Source organism: Fringilla coelebs (assembly GCF_963513975.1).
Source record: "Fringilla coelebs genome assembly, chromosome: 2".
NCBI lineage: Eukaryota > Metazoa > Chordata > Aves > Passeriformes > Fringillidae > Fringilla > Fringilla coelebs.
Genome location: NC_140029.1, coordinates 48,963,792 through 48,986,006, shown reverse-complemented (window position 1 = coordinate 48,986,006; position 22,215 = coordinate 48,963,792). Strand labels below are relative to the sequence as shown.

The following is a 22,215-nucleotide window of genomic DNA, read 5'->3' as shown; positions in this document are numbered from 1 at the left end:
AATAGAAACTCCCACTTGAGGAGAGGGAGAGGAAGCATATTAAGAAGTTTCCATTATGAAGCAAAGACATCTGTTAAAAATTAGGGCATCTTGAAGATCTAGGAAGGTTGTTATCTGCAGCTACTTCAGAGTGACTTGGCTCCTGGAAGTGTAGTGTTTTTTCCTTGGTTGCTGTACATCTGGAGAAAGGAGGGATGTGCGAAGGATGTGAATGTTTCCCTCTCACTTGACCTGGAGCAAACAGGCTCTTACAGGGTAGTGCTTATTGTGAGATGGTTTTCAAAACCTGCCATTCTGAGAAGAGGGTGGTAGGATTGTGTACCTGTGTAAAATATGGTTGTGTCACTGCTAAGCCTTGTCCATGAGACTGGATGATAACAGGAACTACTTCTTATTCAGGGAGGTTGAGGATTTAGATGGGTTGTAGGTTTAAGAAATGTCATTGTAAACATTTTTGTTGCACGAATTCAGAAGTTCAATAGCAATAGCTTGGAAAACTAATGTGTGTGTAATTCCTCTAATTAAGAGTATTGAGAAGTTAAAAACTTAGTACTCGTGTAGTCCTTATTGGCAGAGAAACATGTGCCTCCTGAGAGCGGTTCCTCTTAAGAAAGGCATCTAAGACATCTTTTGGAGACTACTGTATTCTTTTTTAGTATTTTACTTTAAAAAATATTTTGAAGGACAGAATTCAGGCTTAGACATCTGAAAGGTGGATCAGATGAATCCTACATCAGATCCTCAGCCTGATTACATTTTTAATTCAATTTGTGATGTTAAATTCCATCTACTTACCTGTGTAGTTTTCAAGATTGAAGTGCATATTTAGAGTTAATCACTTAGCAGAAGCTGAATCATCCTCCTCTTGGAATTTACAGGCCTTAGGCAAGATTATGCTTCAACTTCAGCATCTGTGTCAAGGCACACTTCCAGTGTTTCTCTGCATGCGGGAAAAAAAGGGACATGCAGTGACCAGGAGTATGATCGCTATAGTCTTGAGGATGAGGAAGAGTTTGACCACCTCCCACCTCCGCAGCCGCGTCTGACTCGCTGCTCCCCCTTCCAGAGAGGGATTCCTCACTCACAGACTTTCTCCAGTATCCGGGACTGCAGGAGGAGCCCTACTTCCCCGCAATTCCCTACGAATACCTATCAGCAGCCCTTCTACTCTCCTCAAGCCCAAACTCCAGAGCAGCAACCAAATAGGATTAATGGAGGTGGGTTGCATGCTTTTCTGAGAAGTGGTCTGTTCTCTGCCAAGTGCCAGGGCCATTTTAAAGATGAATTGCACATAAATTGTGACAAATAAATTAAGCCTGTGTAAATGATTAAGGGATGTTATTGGAAGCAGTTTTCTACAAAATGTAATCTGTGACCTGGTCATGAAAGTTGTTGCTTTAGTCTGTTATAAAATGCTGCAAAGATGACCACAAGTGAAGAAAGAAACAGAAAGTGAAGAAGAGCATGTTTTAGCAGGCTAATAGTTGGCTAGAAGCACCTCTGGGGCTTTCAAGCTTGATGTGCACGTGTCCATTGCGGATGCAGTAAAATACAGATCCGAGTTTTCAGATTTTAATTTCCTTGCTTATTCCTGAGTTTGCTGTTAATGCAGCTGTGCTGTGATGAGTGCTTAGGGCACTTTGCTTCTGTTTCAGGTCTAATAGGACTGATTGTTAAAGTAGTTGGAGATAATGTCACTCCCAAAGTATCCTGAGATATTGCTGCTTTTTTGCACTGCATTTGAGATGCATTCCAGAATATGGAAGATTGTTTCTCAGTGCTTACTTATAACTTAGGTTTCCCTCCATTTTTGCTGTTGACTTCTTTTCTTTCCTATTATGATCACAATTTTTCTTCTTTCTGTTGCATTTTACTTTCCTATACCTTCAGTCTTTCCCCCAAGTTAATTCTGAACAATCCATTTCCAGCCAGGATCTTGTTTGTAACATTGAAGGTTACAGCTCACCCTTGGGCAAGAAAATAAATGTGTTGTTTAAAACAACATATAGTTGCTATTTATGGTGCTACAGGTATGCGTGTTGCTTTTCTGACAAACAAGACATGGCAGGTTGGTGCCCAAACCACTTCTATTAAAAGTAAGCCATGGCATGGAAGTCTAATTGACAAGTGGCAGGAGAAGTGATGTTAACAGAGGGTAGAGCAGCGTGGGTGTCTGTTGGTACAGCATTTGTGCCATATTAATTTTCTCTTCTCTTGTTGGGAAGGTACAAGAGTGGGACAGCATGGCTGGGCTTGCAGAAATGTTGGGAGTTAGAAAATAAGGCTTTGGGACAGTTTTGTTCAGGAATAAGAGAATAATTTGCTGCTGCCATGTTTTTATGTGGCTCCCAAATATGTTTTGAAAGATTTTTTTTTTTATGTTCCATGTCAGTGGAACTCAAGCATTGGATTTCCTGCATAGAAAGGCATAGAAACCTTTAAGGTACTAAAAACATTAGACTCCTAGTTTATTAACTGTGAAGTGTATACATATAAAAGACCACTAGTTTTATCACCTGGTTGACTTTTGTCTCAAGAACTTTGAGGTGTTGGATAATGTGTTTGGTGTAACCCAGAAGCTGGGGACGTGACTTCAGTTACCTGTTTGCAGGATTGACAAACAGTGCTGTAATAGTACCACTGTATTTAGGAGGGAATGATCTCCTCAGCTTCTACACCTTCAGCCTCTAACACATGAAACTCTGATCCACATAAGTGGCAAATACTGATGGGTGAGAAACATTTTGTTTGACTGTGTTCTTTTGGCAGACAAGCAGATAAGGAGTCAAGTGTTCACTGCACTGAGGGTGTCTGTGTAGTATTACAACATCTTACCAGCACTTACCATCTTGGCAACAATTTCATTGTCTCTCAAGAATTCCTGCACATTGAAATGGAGGTAGACTGCAAAACAAAAATTTGTCTGTAGCTCTCTGTGATGGATGGTGTGTTCCACACTGCCAGTTTACGAGGGCAATTGAGAAGGAAGGATGTGGAAGATGGAAAAACTGAACCTTTAGTTTCCGCCTTCAGTATATGTGGAAAGCATGATCCATAATTAATAATTAGGTCACACATACCACATGCTGTACTGCTCTTGGCCATTCCAGCAGTCTTCCTAAATCTTTATTCCTTTGTCTTCCCCCAAAGAGATCGCTTTTGTTTTTGTATGTGCAGTCAAGGGTCTGGCCTCTGCTTCATCTGGGCATTCACAGAGCTTTTCATAAAAGAAGAACAAGCAGCAAGTAACTGTTGAATTTTGACACTCAGTCTGGGGTAAAAACCCCAGTATTTAGCTTTGACACAGTATTTCCGCTAAACTAGTCTACATATTTAGCTTAATTACAATTTTTTGCCTTTAGGCAAATAGTTTGAGGATGCTGCCATACTTGCTTTCAGTGATCTTTGCTTGTCATGGTCCTCTAGGTGAGGTATTTAATTACCTGCATGTGAAGGTGTGATAAACCTGGAAAACTTCAATAATTCTTTTAGGAGTATAATATTGTTTGCCTGATGAGAAGCACCTACGTTTAAGTGCTGAGATATGGGTGCCCACCTGTGTATGAAGGGCCTAATTCAGCTGCCAGGATAGAGCTGCATGAGGTACTTTGATGCACCCTGGCTTCACTATCACCCTGTGTCAATGCTGTTTAGCTTCCATAAACACCCCAGGATCTGTGGGATGCCACGAGGTACCTTCACATAGGCACTGACTTGTGCACCAGGTGTCTGTTCTCTCACTGTAGCCAAAGGTCTGCTTGTTCTCCATTTATCTGTGCAATCCACAGGGCTGCACTTTAGGTAGCAGATAAATGGTTTGCAGTTTCTGCTGCTCTAGTGATCTTCTGCCTTTTCTGGGGGTGAGAATAGTCTCTCAGATGTTTTCCAGCTGTGTCTGAAGCTACCCTTTGGTGAGCTCATACATTGTTCTCGCCAATGTATTGTAGCAAAGTGCTTCCCCTGCTATAAATATTGACACTCTGTCCTGTTTTAAATTGCTGTACATCTATTTGGAGATAAAATTACATACCTCTGGACCACACCAACACCATACTACCCCCACTCTCAGGTCCAGGTTCTTCATCTCGCCTTATTCCACTCCTGAGTGAATGAATGGTGTCAGGCACATTTACTGCCAGTCCCCAACAGCTTGCTGTACTGGAAGGCTCCTGGTAAAACACTAGCATGAAGTGGCAGCTGTGTGCCAGTATTAATATGTTTAGATGTGAAATATGTTGCAATGTATTTAAGGTATGTGGGGCCACTTGCAGCATGAGCTGTAGGTGTCCTTGTTGTTACCTCGTAAACAGCATTTTCACAGCCACTGTCTGTAGAGTGTATATGTTATCTTTGCTTTCTAATAGGTTTTATTGCCAGTTGCAAGAATATAGATAAGCTTTGTGTGAAATCTGTCTGGATCTATTTTTCTTGTTGAATTACATCATTTTCCTAAATCAGCCAAATTTTCTGTAATGATAAGTTACATCAGAAAAATTATATTTGTAAACTTTTTAAGGTATCCTGATTTTTGAGGATTTCGTAATTGGTTGGTGGGTCAGAAAATAGATTAATTAAAAAAAATATGAGAGAGACAGGATGGAAACAGCTTTTAAGTATCTGTTTTAATTAGCTGAAGTTAGTGTGTGTTTTATGATTTAATAAAGCTTTTAATATGTTTGCACTGGAAAGATTTATGCTTATGTCTCTCTCCCCTTAGTCTAATTTGAAGAAGTTACTGGTTAGCAACTTAAAACACTGCTAACTATTAATATCAAAAATACTTTATATATAACCATTTTTATAGAAAAAATACCACTGACATTCATAAAACCAAGCTGGTTTCTGCTTTTGGTTGTCCATAAATATGCATTATTTTTCTTACTTTGCTGCAAAAGTAACTGCTTTCACTTCAAGTTTTTAAAAATATATTTTATTTCTCTTTAGTAATTTCATTAATTTTTTATAGCTGATAGTATTTTTGCCCTTTACACTTCTGGTTTTCTGAAACCAGAAGTAATGGTTAACTATAGTGCTGTGAAATCATCCAGAGTAATCAAAATCCAGATAGACAAGATACTGAAAATGGGATTGATTTTCTTATGTTCAGGTCTACTTTCCATCTCTTGAGATCAGCTTGCTCACAACCTTTTATCCTGGCACCAGATATTTTATGCACATTTTAAAGTGTCCATTTTTATAATACAAGAAAATTGGAAATTTTGGTTTTTGGACAAATTATTCCAGTTACAGGAGTTTACTATAATATAGTAAGAAGAGGTGGATGAAAAATATATGGTTCATGGAACAGCAATGCATTCAGTCTGGTTAATCTTAATGTATATTTTCTATTTCCTTTTCATGTTGCTTTTTAAGTTTTTGGCTTGGCATATACCTTCATAAACAAGCCACAGATATCATTCAATTGAAAAAACTTTGCTTTTATTTTCCAGAAATTATTAGTTATGAGTAAGTTTCTTGCCTACACTTCAAAAATATTATGGACATCATTGGTAGTTGCCCATTTTGAACGCTGCAGTTGTGGTTTCTGTTTGTTGTTTGGGTTTTTTAAGCAAGCTGCAGGGAGACATAGAAAAGCAGCAGTACCTCATGTTTAGATATGGGCTCAGCATAGACTTAGGAGGTGTTCTCTGCTCATAACCTCTCTTGCTTGGTAAGAAAGGAAAAAGTTTTTCTAGGAAATTGTTGTGGACTTTATTACAGAAAAGGAGTAAAACAATGTTACTTTGCTGCCTTTGGATTATATTGAGGACAGTGATCAGTGGGACAGCTCATGGAAGGCTAATGGAAAAATCTTTAATTGGCTCTAACAATCTGTAGCAGGAGACATGTGAAACCAGGGTGAGATGATGTTATAATTCTGAATAAAATGTAGGTGTTGACATTATTGAGAATGAGATCACTCCCTTAACTGAAGGACTTGCTTTAGTCTGTATTTGTGCTTTTACACACTGATGTCTCTGTTGTATTAGTTGGTGATTCCACAGACCATTAAAAAGACCCTGGTGTATTTGGGATGTTGCAAATGTTATAACTGTGACAAATATAATGCAGATACTCATCTCACATCTTCAGAGATGAGGAAGAGAAATTAATCCCATAAAGTGAAGTTGTAATAGAGTCTACCAGAGAAGTTGTTATAGAGTCTATAAATTTGTTAAGGATTTCAGAACACACGCTGAATGTCTACATAATATAGAACATAACATTTAAAATCGAGAAGCATGGGTTTTTTCCTTATTGCTTTGCCCTGACCTATTTGTACATGCAATACAAATAAGGCAGAATTGAATTTGCAGAACTCCTGTGAAAGATTTAAATATGCGTGAGAAACTGCTCAGGTAGCTCAAACAGTGATACAGATTTCTCTGAGACACCAATAATTCTGATTAATTGTATTACATTTCTGTGCTTTTGATGAGGTTTGGGAGTCATTTTGTTCAAATAAAACATTGACAACACTTGCAGAGAATAACTGTGAAGGAATAAATGTATTTTAAGAGACTTCACTGTAAAGTCAACTCATGCCCTCCCTGCAAGGAGAACCTCATTGGATGAGGCATTTTGGCAGAGAGAAGATGATACTGACCAAGGACTGCTACAGAAGTCCCCATCTGGCAGCCCACCAGGAGTGCACCTCTTCTGGAGCAGCTTTGCTCCGAGGACAAGGTCTGTTTGCGTGCTACATGGAATTAATCTTTGGCCGGTGATAGTATTAGGTCAGGGAAGGGAAAAGAAAAGCAGCAGTGGAACGGGGACAGCCACCAGCGGTGCGGGGATCAGAAGACAGAAAGCAGGTGCTGCCTGTTCTGGTGTCCTGCCAGAAAGAAGCTGGGCCACTGATCTGAGCTGACTTCAGAGAAGAAATAGCATCAGGGGAAGAACTTCCTGGCAAAAAATCAGAACTGAAGCAGCTGGCTGAGAGGCGAACTGTTGTCTTCATTGTCATTTTGTGGAATGCTTGACAAAGAAGGGACACATTTTCCTGCTTTTTGACCTGTTTCTAGTAGTAGTGAATACGATCTGTGCTGTGGGGTGGCCTTTTCATGTACATTTTCACTTGAGGGCACAGGATCTGTATTTCACAGTTCCCAGCTTTTCTTGTGCTCTAGAGGCAATGGGCTAATTCAGCATGGATGCCACATGTGGGGAAAAGTGTAAACATGCAGTTCTACTGCTGATGTGTGAAAGGGCAACGTATGCTGCCTAAAGAAAGCTCATGAAATGACAAGCGTGTGTGTATATGCATGAATTATTCTTAGAAGGTGGTAAGAACCAGGAACTGATTATTAACTCCCCTTGCATGACCTATCCTTGAATTTTCTTCACACATACAAATACCTCAACAATACAATGTCTGTAGGTCGTAATATTTTATCTCAAAGAAGGCTGGGAAAGGTGAAGATACACCTGTGATGCTTTATATCGCTGCATTCTACTTAAAACACCATATTTTTTTCAGCCTAAGTTACAGTTGAGACTCAGTAGTGGGTCACAGTAACAACTTATGGATGCTATTGGAGATCATCAACTCCAGTTACTGACTGATGACCACCTTGCCAATAGACCATGGCACCAAGTGCCACATCCAGTCATTTCTTGAACAGGTGTAGCTCCTTTGAAATCCCTTACTGGTGTTACTATCCACTTCTTCCTAAAAAATCAACTGCAAGCAACTGATGATTTTTTAGGTTTGTCACTGAACCAGCAGAAACTGTAGCAAATTACAGTGTTTGTCACAAACAGGATGTTTGAGCAAATTAATTCTCAATCGAGAATACATCTCTATTCCTTCTCCTCTCTATTAATTTTCTTATTAGTCTTAGGACAGCAAAGAGGTCTGACAAGGAAAGCAGCTTGGAAAAATATTTTGTTTTCTTCTCATAAATTTTCAGCAAGTTCATATCTATTCACATCTCAGTGGCTTGAAATAATATTAAAATCACATAATTCCCACCTTCTGCTTCCATATATTAAGCTCAAAAGGGCCATCGTTTCATTTACAAACAAAATGTTTGTAAGACTATTTCCACTGTTCTTAGGAGGGAAGCAGGTGACAGAACAAACTTCAAGAAGGAGATGAAAGAGGATGCATCATCCACGGAGATAAAAGCTGCAAAATGCCATCAAGGCGAACGTTTCTGGGTTTTCTTCAAGCACAAAACTGACCCGCTATTTTCATTGCTTTTCAGGGCCATTTATCTCAGCAGACACAAGGACCCATCAAAGAAGTAACACAGCTGCTTGATGGATGAGAATTTGCAGGTGCAGCAGGAATCTGCTGCCTGAGGACTGAATGAATCAGCAGCAGAGCAAACTGCTGGAACAAGAAGGGACTAATGAACAGGAGGCAAAAGACGTGGCCACCCAAGACATGGAGGAGATACAGGCTACTTCTGCACCTATTTTTCTGCTATTGTAGCTGCATCCACTGGACATTTCAAGGCACTAATAATGCCTGGGTTAGCTGATGCAGTCTCAGAGGGAAAGAGCATGTAGAATCCAAAGAATTCTGCTATACAACATGATACCATAAAAGCTATTTTGTGCAGTGCCGTCTTCCCTACCGCCATCCCGCTGCTCAAACCTTTCTTTGCCAAGTTCTGTAATGTTGAATTAGGATTTCAGGACCTAGGACTTTGGAAGGGTAGGCTAGGACTCCAGAATTAACTCTAGCTACAGACATCCCATATTCATGATTTTTTTGCCAATCTTGCTCAAGGATTGCATCATAGGGTGACAATCCCCTCTTCAGTTTGCAAAATTCTTGAATATTTTAGAGATAGATACATAGAGTAGCTGTATGGGTGCTATTGTTCACATCCCCAGGACAGTTTTGGAAGCCTGATAACAGTTTTATCATTGTTAGATCACTGATATTAATACTTGCTACCTGGCTGCACCACAGTGGTGACCCCCTTGCTAGTGTTCATTGCTGTTCCATTGGCACTTTGAGTCTGCCACTGTCAGTAGTGAGTCACTGAAGCACAATTCTGACTTGTTTGGTGAAAAGATTGTCCATACTGTGGTTCTTTATTAGGATTTGATTGTACTCTGGATTCCAGGGATTCAAACCTTACATTTCCTTTTCCTGCTGGATATAGCCTTTCTGTGGCACAGGTTGCTGGAGTTATGTAGGCATCCACATATATTGAAGTTACTGTCAGTGACTCCTAATAACTTGTATAGATAGAACTGTACTGTCACGTCTTACTACTGTTCACTTGTTAGCAGCTTTAAGGATTAGATGAGCTAATGATGGTGCTAAATAGGTTGTATATTTATGTAGACTGATCATCAGAGATTTCTAAATAAATCTGCAGTTTCTGTGAACTGAACTTGCCCTGTATGAGCCAGGAGGTCGACCCATGCCAGCAGTTCCAAGCAGTGTGCTGTGTTGTTCCTATGCATAAACCAAAGCATCAGTCTGAAGATGCCCTGCTCTCTGTGGGAGAGAGCAGTCGTAGCTGCTGTGACAAGACAAGCACACCCCTGCTTTCTGTTGCAGTGTAAGAAGTGTAAGTCTTTCTGTCATCTGTCAGCCTTTGGAACCTATGTGGAACAGGAGCTGGTGACCTCTGTGCTGGCCATGCTGTGAGAGGGGATGTAGCCACCTCATCAGGGCGTAGCTCTTGTGCTTCTGAACCTGGCCAAGAGGCAAACCTCGGTGATGTTGTCAATGACAATTGAATAAATGCCCATTGTTTTCCCACAGCGGTGCTTTACTGAAGTCTGTCATGTCACAAGACCAGGTCTTTCAGTCTGTGCCTTTCTCCCTGTCCCTTCTGACTGCATATAACTGAGTCATCTTTCTTTGCCCTGATAGCAGAAGAGACCAGAAGAGTTTTTCTTTAGATTACCTCATGGTGTTGTGGTTGGGAAGCTGCCTTGAGATGTCAGGAAGGTTTCAGTTTCTCTCTTCAAACAAACTACTGTGAATGGGATTGGAGGCATCTTCTGACCTCTAAGACACATGCCTTAGCTGTTGTACCTGCCCCAAAAACATCTGGGGCATTTGCAGCTTTCTTTTTGTGAAAAACCTACAAAAATACCTACTCTGAAAATGCCTACCAAGTCAGGTACCACAAGTGAGGTAGGAGGGAGAAACACCAGATTTGAAAATTTTTGTATCGACCCAGGGCTCCAAGCAACTGAACAGCATCAAGCCTTTGCAGGTTTTGCTTGTGGCTGCCTGCAGAAACTTAACATGCTAACAAGGTTAGGTTCTGAATGGAGTTATTTAGCATCTTACTGGCACCTGAAAGCAAGGCTTCAATCACTTAGGATGGATTTCTGACCTGTCTTTCGACATCCCCAGAGTACATAGCTGTGTCTGACTGCCAGTGCTGACTTGCTTTTGTATTCACTGCAAAGAAACAGGCACATTTAGGGCATGGTTCACCTGACCTACTTTACACATCTATGTGAAACTCATCGTTGTATATTGTTTAAATCCTTGCAGTTCTGCAAATGTACTGCTTATTGGTGTCTTTAAAATGACTTGTGAATAATCATGCTGTAACAGTAGACATAATGGTTCAATTTGAAGGCTGTCAATAACATATTCACGTTCTTCTGGTAGAGTAAAACCTCTCTTTTTGTTGAAATAGTTTGTTATAATTCTGATTTCTGCATTTTCTGCAGGACTGATGCTGAGGCTGCTTGTGTTTGTTGGAAGTTCTGACCTGACTGTGGGTGTTGTCTTCTTTTGCTGCAGACAAACTCCGCAGAAGCATGCCTAACCTCGCTCGGATGCCAAGCACCCCCACCATCAGCAGCACTGCTGGCTTTGCTGGTTCTCCTGTCACTGTGAGGAATAGTCAGAGCTTTGACTCCAATTTACACGGAGCCAGTAATGGGATTTCAAGGATGCAGTCGTGTAGTAAGTACCTGTGCTCTTTGGCTGAGCACAAGAGGTGGAGAAAGTGGTAGAATACACGTCCTGGTCACTGATCCTTTGTTCGATGAAAAATTAAAAGCAAACGGTTCTTTTGCACCAGATTTTAATAATCCTCAGGATTTTCAAAGTTTCTGTTTTGAAAAGCAAATTCTGCCAGTGTTGTTACTGAAAGTTTCTTCAATTCTTTTTCCTTTGCCCATTTATCTAGTTCCAGCATTCAAACAGAAATAATAATAATGGTAGTAATAATAAGTAGTAATATTGTAGAAACCCCAAAAATGCAATTAATTCATGTAAGCTCACATTTTTGGTTTTGGTACTACAATTGAAAACTGGTTTTCTTGGTAATTTATACAATGCTGGTTGTACAGTACACTGTCTTAAAATACATGACTGCTCTCCTGCTAAAGTTGAGCCACTTTTTTCTGAGGAAATGCAGTAAAAGGAGGGTTATGTTCTCAAGTATAATATACGTGTTGAGTGGGGGAATTAAAATTTCTCTGTAATTGGTTTAATTTAGGTAACTTCTTCATAAGGGGGGTGAAGGGAGTATTTATCTAGTAGATGAATTAGTAATGTAGAATGTGATCAACATATAGATCAAGATCCAAACCCATCTTTTCTAGCACAATGGTTGAGATTCTTAAGTGGAAATGGGAGAAGTGGATTTCACTGAACACAGGAAGAAACCTGTGGAAAAAGAGGAAAAAATAAATCTGGAAGAAGGGATTTAACTTATGTTCTCCATTTCCTGTGAGATTTTGGAGGGAGAGGTTGGCAAAAACTTCTCCTGTGGGTGTTTTCTTTTAAATTTGAGCACAAGGTACAAATGCCTTCAAAACAATTAAATTGCTTATTTTCTGGAAAATATTGTTGACTTATGGGTTATTTTGTTGTATTTTTTCCTGCTTGAATATGAGAATGGAAATAGTTCAGGTTCCCACATGGATTTTCATGGTTGTGCACTGAGAGTTTAATTTTGTTTGTTATTTTAGGAATACATATTTCTTTGTGTGTTCATGCTCTTACATATGTTTGTGTATAAAATGCCATCTTTTGTAATAGTTTTTTAAAAAAACAATTAGAGTAAATGGCTGTGCTGGGGTATTTTAGGAGCTACGTTGTGATAAGAGTTCCATAATAATATATTGACTGTATAGTTTAATTGAATCACTCCCCTGCAATTTTTCCTGTGTCTTTAAATGGTTTAAAGATGTCGTTTTTTCAAAGACTTGAAAAAGGATTGCTCTAAATGTAGTGTCTTAATTTATATGCTTCAGGCTGTTGACAGTGGACTCGGAAAGTGATGCCTGCCAAATGTACACCAGAGGGCAGGATTGGGTAGAAAAATCTATATATAAAGCTTCTGGAGCTCATAGCCTTGATTTAAAAGGATGGTTTACATAACATCAGCTGTGGAATATGCTGTTACATTCAAGACCTTTTATAGCCTTTTTATTGTTGTTCTGCATAAAGCTTAAACTTCTGTGGTGCTTCATAATGCTTTAATGCAATGTTGCTTGAACAAGATGTGGTTGTTGCATGCCACCTCGCAGGAATCAAAATCACCGAACAGTGACTAATTTATACCTTCAGCAGTTTCTCCTGTTTAAAGCTCTAAGTGTGTAGGTGGATTTAGTGTGCTTATAATGGCTAATTTAATCTCTATGAGGGGAGTAAGAAGGATGAATATGGACTGGGATTTTTTTTCAGGATGGGGGTGGAACAGGATATTTTAGTTCAGTGCAGTGGTACTGAATACAGTATTGGATTCAAGAAGTTTTTCAGCAGTTTGTAAGCAGCAATTAAATTGTATAATGGTGTGTTTATCCTTATTCAGATCTGTCTTGAAATGAGCATTACTACCTGGTCTTATTTGTTGCATACTGACCTTGGTGCTTTGTTTTCTACCACTCTTCACAGTTCCGTCACCAGGACAGCTTCAACACCGAGTTCACAGTGTGGGACATTTTCCAGTGTCTGTCAGACAGCCTCTCAAAGCTACTGCCTATGTAAGCCCAACTGTACAAGGGAGTAGTAACAGTAGCAGCATTCCAGTGTCCAGCAACTCACAGCTGTACTCCAACACTGGGATCCCAATGCCAAACAAGACTGCTGGTCAAGGCATCGTAGGGCGCAGTGCTCTTCCAAGACCATCGCTGGCCGTCAATGGGAGTGGCATTCCCAGAAGTAAAATTGCACAGCCAGTTCGAAGGTGAGAGTTAAACAGGCCTCAGTCTCTGTGTGGATGGCTTAGGCTTAGGCTTAATTTGAGGAATTTTTTTACCTTCTAAATATGGAACTATAAAACATTAGCTTCTGTCTCCCAGTGCTGAGTCATGGAATGGGTGAAGATTGCTTGCCAGAAATAGTGATGACAATGCATGCTGGTAGCCCCTGGTAAACTCTGATAATGGATAGTGTGTAATCACATTTGAATAGGAATGGATTGCCTCCTGTCAGTAAGAAATCCAAGCAAACACAAACCCCAAATCATTAACTGATGTGGCTTACCTTCTCCCTGACTTGTGCCTACTGCTATTTCAGTGTCATGGCATGAGCTAATTTTAGAGTGCTCAGATAGAAAGAGCTGCATCCCTGTTGTTGTAAATTGCAGTAGTCTGTAAAAATGCAAGTTGTACCATTACAGCATTGTGAAGAAGGAAATACTGTGGATAGTACAGTCATGGGTTGAAACAGCATCTTTTCAGTTCCAGCTGGGAGACAATAAGCACACAGGGAATCCAGGAATATCACGTAGTTGCAATAAACTGTACTGTTATGCAAATGCAAATTTTTGTATGCAAAAAAAAAAAGAAATTAATCTTCAAATTAATTATTTTTTGATCAAGCAATAAAGTAGTCTTGATGAAAGATGTGTTTTAATCACTTTATCATAGCTGGGAGTTAAACTCTTAGCTGCTTGTTCTGTAATTAATAGGAATTACCTCTTCTCAAGGAAGAACTTCTCTCAACTTATGTTAACTCCTCCAGCTATTTCTTTGCCTTGCACACATCCTTCCTCTTGTGAGGGCCTGCTGTGTGACCACTTCGTTTTCTGTTGGATGAACTGTCACTGTTTAGCTCTCATCATTTTTGTACTTTTCAGTACATACTGGCTAGATCCAGAATAAGTTCAATTGTTCATATTCTCTCTTTGGTTGAGTTACTTGGGGATTACACTGATGTGACTAACAACAGATTTTGACCAACTGTGGTGAAACTTTGATAAAGAGCCGTCAGGTTTCTTCTTTGATGAAGACCGTACCATGAGATTTCTATTATAACCTTCTTTGCTCTCAGCAGGAAGCTCTCTCAGTTAGACTTCTTTATAGCTGAGGGTTTTCTTTCGTTTTTTCTTTTTCCTTTCCTCTACTTCATGTTCTTCTGCAGAGCTCTTAAATCTTTCATAGCAACATGTGAGGAAGCCTTTCTGGGTCATGAAGACCAGTCCCTTGCTATTTTGTAACTTCTCATACAACAGACAATATTAAAGAAAAACAAAATTAAGAGGTTTCAGTGGGAGACTGAGACACTGTGCTCTCAACGCTGTTTTTATTAGAAGCTGATTCAAATCAGTAACAAAGCTATTTATAGTCCAGCAAGTCTGGGCTCTTGTTCCCTTTCCTTCAAATGTGCCTTAGCAGCATCCTCTGTTGCCATAGAGCCAGAGCAGTGATCATTGAAGATGGATGGGCTTTGCACTGGGGCAGTGCAGACTTCATGGGACTCGAAGCGCACAGGTAGACTGGATGTCAGCCTGCAGATCTTCAACACCCTCGTTCAGTTTTATAGATTCATTTGGAAAAACACAAGTGGTTTCAGTTCATGCAGACTTTCCTTGGAAGGAATTCAGTCGTCAGTTTTTTTCACTGTGGTATTTTCTAATTAATGGCATTTCTGATTATCAGTTTAAGAGTCTTCTTTCAAACTTAAATAGTGTTTGTAGTCATGACTTGATTAAAAATAGAACAGGTCTTTTGGGGTTTTTTTCAATAAATCAGATGTTTAGGGAGAAATGCACACTTAGAGTAAATCTGTCTTCCTGCCTTTGGCCAGGCTGTTAAGTAGCCAAGTTACTGGTGTTTTAGATACTTAAAATGGGTTCTTAGACACATTATATTGGGGTGGCATTAGGGAACTTTAGTATTGCATAGAATAAAGCACTGAATGAGGGAGTGATTTTAATAATTTGTAATAAAAAATTATAATAGCCGAGATAAATAACTAAATATAACTGGTTTTCTCCTTACTGTCAGCAATTCAAGCAGTGTAAAGAAATTGTGATAGTGTAATCCATCACTTCTTAGCCTTAGAATTCAGACAGCACCTTTTTTTTTTTCTCTTGCTGAGTGGATCCCCACAACCTTCATCCCTTTCCAGCTCCAGCTGTGGGCTTCTTGCAGACCCCATCTTCCAGTTCTCTGTGTTTTACCCTTATGCAGTGTGAAGGGTGGTGGGGGCAGCTGCCCTTCTGGCAGGGTGAGCAGAGAGCTGAGTGGGACAGCTGGGCTGCCCTGCAGTACCCAGTCTAGAGCAGCACTGATAAGGAGCAGGGTCAGCCAGCACTCCCAGTTTCCAGACAAGGCCACAGTGATGAGACAGGTTCCAGCTAAAGGCAGAACGTCATTCAGCAGCTCAGGGTCTGGATCATGCCAGATACCAGGCACAAGTGTGGCAGGAATGTAAGCATACCTGCAAAGCCAGGGCTTGCTTATTCATGCTGCCTTGTACTGGGGCCAGTTGCTGCTATCCAGCTGGTGATGGAAAAGTAGAAATGCACTATGGCCCCTCCAAAATGGTTGTCTCGAACAACATGATGCCATACTGACAGCTTGTGCTTGTTTGAAATAGATTTCATTGCTGGCACGTTTTTCTGTCAGTGCCCTGTAGCAGAGATTCACCTCTAGATACATAGCAGTATTCTTACAATTATTTTTAAGTTAACTAATTATCCTTTTTTTTTTCCCTCTTTGGTTTGGGGTTTTTTTTAAAGATTATTAAACATACTTTCATTATTAAACATACTTTCTTTTTTCTCTGGAAATGAAAGCAGCGGTTGCAGAAAACAGCAGAGGCAGATTATGTTCTTAGTCTCAAGTAACTGGATTTACATCAAAGATAAATGATGCTGCACCGAAGTGGAGCTGCACAAAAGCAGCTTGGCTGAATCTAACCAAGTGTTTTTACTTAGGTGCAGTGTTTTTGCTACTAGAAAAACACTTCTAGCAGAGAGTTGAAGCTGCTCTATTGACTGACTTACCGACTACCTGCTTTACAAGATATTCCCTGCCTTTGTACAGCAGAAAGGGAGAGGAGGCATCAGTAACTTATAAGAGAAGCAGAGTAGTGTGAAAACAAGGCTTGAGGTCTGCTTTTATATATAGAACACTTTTTTTTTCAGTAAATTGGGGTGTGACATAATTATGGCTGTGGCAAATTAGGTACAGAGCTTGCTGTGTTACCAGTAGTTAGATCAAGTCATATGGTTGTTTTTCCTTTTTTTAGTTTTACTTGAAATAGTTGCCTCAGTAGTACCTGGAGGATTTCAAGGATGGTCAGGAAGTGTTTTAGATGTCCTCATTGATCTGTGAGAGATGCAGCCCAGGTGTGAGGGTGGGGACCCAGGGAATGATGAGTTCCCATCAGGAGTTGCAGTGCTGGAACTGATGGCTCTGGAAACACATCATCACATGTCTTGTGACAGATAAAAGAGGGTCTGGAGCAGAAATTGGTGGAGTTCTCCAGCTGATAAAATTCTTTGCTGCTTGCACGGTATGATTATAAACTGCTGGTTTTTCATGAGCATGCTGAGCACAAGAGCTTTTTAGAAAGTGTTTCCCATTAGCTCTCTGCTGCCCATAGTGACAAAAAAAGTTTTTACTATCTTTAGCCCTGAAAAACCAAATGTTGCCATTTAGAGGCATCTCATTCATGACTACACTTATTCACTCAATTCCTTTTTACCAATCTTTCATGCTCTTCTCATTGAAAGTAGCCCTAATTTCACTATAGATCTTTGTATGTGCATTAATATGTAGCCAGAAATATACCAGAGGGATGTCTCTAAGCAAGCCCCAAAGCCATTGTCACTGCAGAAGTAAATAATGTGTTTTACCTTGTTCTTTCACAGGAATTATGACCTCTTTTTCCTTTTTTTACCCCTTGTCATTTGGTTAATACAGTTTTCTTCAGCCTCCAAAGCCACTGTCATCACTGAGCACGATACGGGATGGGAACTGGAGAGACGGCTGCTATTGATGAAGGATGTCCCTTGACAGTGGAGAACACATAATGTGGATTTCATTACCCAGCTGGCTGGGTAACAATGATTTAAAAAAGGAGGGTTATACAGTATTATTTGCCCCAGGATCTTAATGTGTAACCATCTAAAATGCCATGTCATTTTTTAAAAAATGAACATCTTAAAGTCAAATACTAAATATTGCACTTAATCAGTTACCTGAACGGCTACATTGTTACCAGACTAACAATGGCAGTGTTGGCATTTGGAACTGAAGAAAGTATTATATGTGTGCAAAATACAACAATATTTCCTTGGAACAAACTAGGAGATTTTGCTTTTGGGCAGCTTTGCCATACTGAAGTTCTGACATAATTTATTCAGTGTAAAGGCATCACACATTTTATTTTGAATTTTGGGGTACTTAAGTATGTGCTTGAATTTTTTTCTAGTGTTTTCAGTACATTTTATTTTGTATACTTAAGTTCATTTAAACTTGCCTGAACCTTGAACTACAGAGAGATAATTTAACTTTTTCTGTGCCATAAAAAATATTTTTGGGGTAATGTACTTTTTTAGTGCTAGAAACATATCTTACAAAATCTTACCAATTGGCAATACAAAGCAGTATATTTATGTTGCAGAAGCACAAAAAAAAAAGGTAGCATTCACTGGAAATTGCCATCCAGCTGGGTCAGCATGGTTTTGTTGGTCTATCACCATTTGTTGAATTGTTAATTTATTGTCATAGTGTTTTGTATTTAAATGGCAGCATAAATCACATTGCACTTACAAAAGTACAGTGATCTCTAAAACTACTGTTGATTTTCAGTACTTTATTACAAAGAATAAAATTGTAATGTTTTATTAACAGTTGCTTATGGAAAATGAGTTTTAATGCAAATAAATCTTTTTGATAGATCTTTTACAAAATCCAGTTGCACTAATCAATGCTTTCTTATAATGGCATATGACTTAATATTTGATTACAACTGTGTATACTGCTGTTTTGGAATGTTTCAGGAAATAAAGAATCTATTTCAGCAATAATGCTGTTCTTCAGTGTGCAATGTAAACATTGTGAGAATTTAGCTATTCACATCTACTTAGCTCCATAAGTTTTTACTTAACTTTTATAAAGATTATGCTGGCTTTGCGAATAGTAACTGAGTTACCTGAAAAATTAATTTTTTAAATTGTGTTAGGAAGCCATGGTATGGCTAGAAGACAAATATGTATTATTTTCAAAGCAAACAGTTAATTTTTCCCACTGAAGTTCTTTTAATACAGTTAAAATCCATTTTTTTTCTTTTGCAAAAGAACAGAACTGTTGAAGAAGGTATCAAGAATAATCAAAAAAAGAAATTAGCCTGGCACAGGTAAGTATTCAAGCAGGAATGTGCCAAACGCACAAAAAAAAAAAAGAAATGTGAATGAAAATGAAACGAAAAAATCAAAAGTCATTGTTTGTTAGATGCTTTAATTGGAAGAAATTACTTTTAGTTAAAGCAGTCAGTCATTTGTGTACAATCTGTGACTGTGGTGGGGTTCAGAGGCAGCTTGGGCGTGCTTTGCCTTTTGCCTGTGGGGAGTTCTGCAGCTCTCATGGCTTCTGGTGCTAGGGATCCAGCATGATCTTCATACAAGGTGGATGAGCGCCCATGATCAGTTTCTCATTGATGACAGCCCTGGTCTGAACTGTCTCTTCAATTTGCTTCCTAGTGCCAGGACTTTACCACTGTTGCTACATTATCTGAGACACCACAGCACCACATTATTTCAGTTTTTGAAACAGGTTGCAGCTGTTGGATTTAATACCGAGTTCTACACAAGAGGGCAGTATATACTTTGAAAATATTTTCTAGAGCTAAAGCTGCTCTGTTTTCCAGGCTCTGAATATTATGAGCTCTTTGAGAAGATCCAGTTGTTTTTCCCTTTTTAATTACCCTGTACCCTTGTAACACATCATGTCAGGATCTGGTAACCTTACAGCTTTTCTGTTCTAAGTGTTTTTGTCAAGTGTCTGTCACACTGGATGCCATCAAGCTCCAGAAGGAAACCCAAGGTGTGAGCAGCTGAATCTAAGAATCAAGAGAATCACAGTGGTTTCAACCACGGGCTGTGGTACTGCTGCTGTTTGCCTGTAGCTGGTGGATCTGGCTGTTTCCCCTCTAATTTGCATCACTCAACCAGGGTACTACTGCACAGTGTCACAGACTTCACCACAGGTCTCAGTAGGAGCAAATTGAGTGGAATATGCAGCACAAAGTCAATTCTGTCAGTCTCAGTTTTGTGAGAGGCAAAATCTCCTCCAGGACAATGGAAAGCACAGTTATCTTTAAGAATAAAGACTCAAACTTACTTTTCACAAGGAAAAAAGTAATTTGTAAGTGTAAGAGAGCTCTTCTTTTACTTTGGTTCCTCTCTTTTGGTCCATGAATGCAAATCCTGCTCTTGCATCCTTGTTGCTGCATTCCAAAAATGACATAACTGCTTCAGTCCAAACAGTACTCTTGGCCTCACCTCTTGAGCTACTGGGGTGAAAAAGTCACAACCTTTTTCCTAAAGGTCTTTTCCCCTCTCTTTAGTCAATGAGAATAAAACCCCTATGTTTCTAGTCTTTGAGCCCCATAATCTGGGGCATTGTCTTTGATTTTTCCACAAGCTAATAGTCTGGTTAAGTTGAAGTCCTGCATTGAAGATACACATTTCTTTTTTTCACCCCTACATATGAAATTCATCCATTTCTTCCTTGCCTGAAGTAATCTTTGGCCTTGTAGTGGCTTCAGTATGTGAAATCTGTCCAAAGTAAAACTGCTAAGATAATTTTTCTCTTTCTGCTCTGACAGTGTCACTGCTTTGACCATTTCATGCGTGTTGCTGATTTCCCCCTCTCTGTTGTAAATAATTGTTGTGATCTAGTTGTACTCTTCTGCAAAGCCATGGACACAATCCCATCCCCACTGTTAGTTTCTCATTGAGTGTTGAAGCAAATTCCCATACCAAAGACCATGATGCCAGCCTGCGTTGTGCATGCTGCAAACAAAGCACCTGCTAGCTCCTTCTGTGTTGTCCCTTGCTGTAGGGCATTGCTGGGCACCTCCATTTTTTAGTTCACCATCACATCCTTCTTAAAGGATTTTTTTTTCTGTGCCCCGGTACCACTCAAAGCAGGACAACAGTTAAATTATCAGCATTGTCATCTTTTGCTTTTAAGCCCATCATTTTAAATTTGACTGGTGATTATAGCTATACCTGAACTACAGATTGTTGGATACATAGACTGCTGTCTTTTTCCTTTGGGTTTTTAAGGTATGAAGCCCAGTAGAATTTCAGGCCCACCATTACAATGCCTGTATACTAATACACATACTGAAAACCAGCATTTTCATACAGAAAACACTATTTTAATATCCACTGTGAATGACAGGTGAGGTTTCATTTAAAAGGAGTTGGGGTAGTAGCACAATCACTCTAGAAGGCAGATACGTGGTGTTTAATCTTCAGGCATGACTTACTAATTCAGAAATACTGGTTAAAAAAGAAGGTGACTAAGCCCGGGTGACTTTCTGTGTCGCTGTTGAGGGGAAAAGGGTAAGTTCTGCTTAGTCTGATTTAATTTTCTTTTTCCTGTTTGACCAGCCCATCTACTCAGCCATCTTTCCCCCTCATCAATATTTCTACCTCTTGCACTCCCCAGATTCAGACCTCACGATCTCTCTCAGTGATTACACGTGCTCTTGTGGCTCTTGTGGCTTGTGTGGCTGGTGCAGTTCTTGACCATCCACCTGCAGATTCCCACCCTGCTATTCTGCTCCTTACTCTCCAGCCTGGGGAGCAGTGAGTGCTCAGTGTGTCTTCTGTCTCCTTGAGTGGGACTTTCAGGTCTTACCTGCCAAGGTGAGCAGTTGTGTTTAATCTGAATGAATGTCTGTGAGTAGGGCTCATACCCTGCACTTGGATGTGACCAGGCTGCCTGGTTGTTGCAAGGGGAATTCAAGGGATTATCTTTGACCTAAAGAGGCCCAAGAGGTGCTGTTTCTACATGTGCAGTTCAACAATAGTTTATATAAAGTATCTCATGGAAGGAAGGGAGCGATTAGATAAGCCTATTCTTGAAACCTCATTCCTCTTTTAAATAAGCCATTTTAAATAAGCCATAATTATTTAGGTGACTTAAGTATTATGAATCCCTTACCTATGAACAAACCAACAAGAATCCTTTGGTACCCAAATGTTGATTGTGGCATAATCATGGAATGGTTTTGGTTGGAAGGGAGTTCAAAGATAATCTAGTTCCAGCACCCACCACCACAGGCAAAGACACCTTCCACTAGGCCAGGGATCTCCGAACCCTGTCCAACATTTCCAGGGATGGGGCATCCGCAACTTCTCTGGGCAAGTGTTCCCACCTCGGTGTAAAGAATTTCTTCCTAACATCTAATCTAAACCTACCCTCTTTCAGTTTGAAGCCATTCCCCCTTTTCCTATCCCTGTGTGCTCTAGTAAACCGTCCCCAGCTTTCTTGTAGGTTCCCTTCAGGTACTGGAAGGCCACAATTAGGTTACCCTGAAGCCTTCTCTTCTGCAACATGAACAACCCTGATTTTCTCAGCCTTTCCTCATGGGAGAGGTGCTCCATCCCTCTAATCATACTGGTGGCCCTCCTCTGGACTCACACCCACAGGTCCATGTCCTTGCTGTGCTGGGACCCCAGAGCTGATGCAGCACTGCAGGTGGGGTCAGAGCAGAGCAGAGGGGCAGAATCCCCTCCCTGTCCCTACTGCCCACGGGGCTTCGGATAGAGCCCAGGATACATATTGCTTTCTTGGCCAAAGGTACTTGGCCAAAGGTTCAGTCATCTTGGAGAACTTTTCCAACCTTAATGATTCTATGATTCTTGCTTAATTCTTTAAAGAAGTAAACGCATTTCTGAATTTATGCATTACTTTGAACAGGTACATGATGTGTATAGAAGTGGCTGGTAGTCTTGTTTTTCACTGGTTCATGTGAACAACGGACAGATATATAGATTTGGCTGTCTGAACCATGGT

At 40.0% G+C, this 22,215-nt stretch overlaps 1 protein-coding gene across 2 annotated transcripts in view; it reads left to right on the top strand.

Moving 5' to 3' along the window:
• Positions 1-17,179, top strand: part of SLAIN1 (SLAIN motif family member 1) — a gene marked incomplete at both ends in the record, with an annotated part of 48,411 nt that extends 31,232 nt beyond the window's left edge. Inside the window, 4 exons of one of the 2 annotated variants that reach the window (XM_084226713.1) lie at positions 879-1,217; positions 10,736-10,900; positions 12,842-13,133; positions 17,104-17,179. In XM_084226713.1, the coding sequence (XP_084082839.1) occupies positions 879-1,217; positions 10,736-10,900; positions 12,842-13,133; positions 17,104-17,179 (872 nt within the window). The remainder of the gene's footprint in view (positions 1-878; positions 1,218-10,735; positions 10,901-12,841; positions 13,134-17,103) is intronic. The other variant, XM_084226714.1, reaches the window with a different exon arrangement.
• Positions 17,180-22,215: the final 5,036 nt, after the last annotated feature.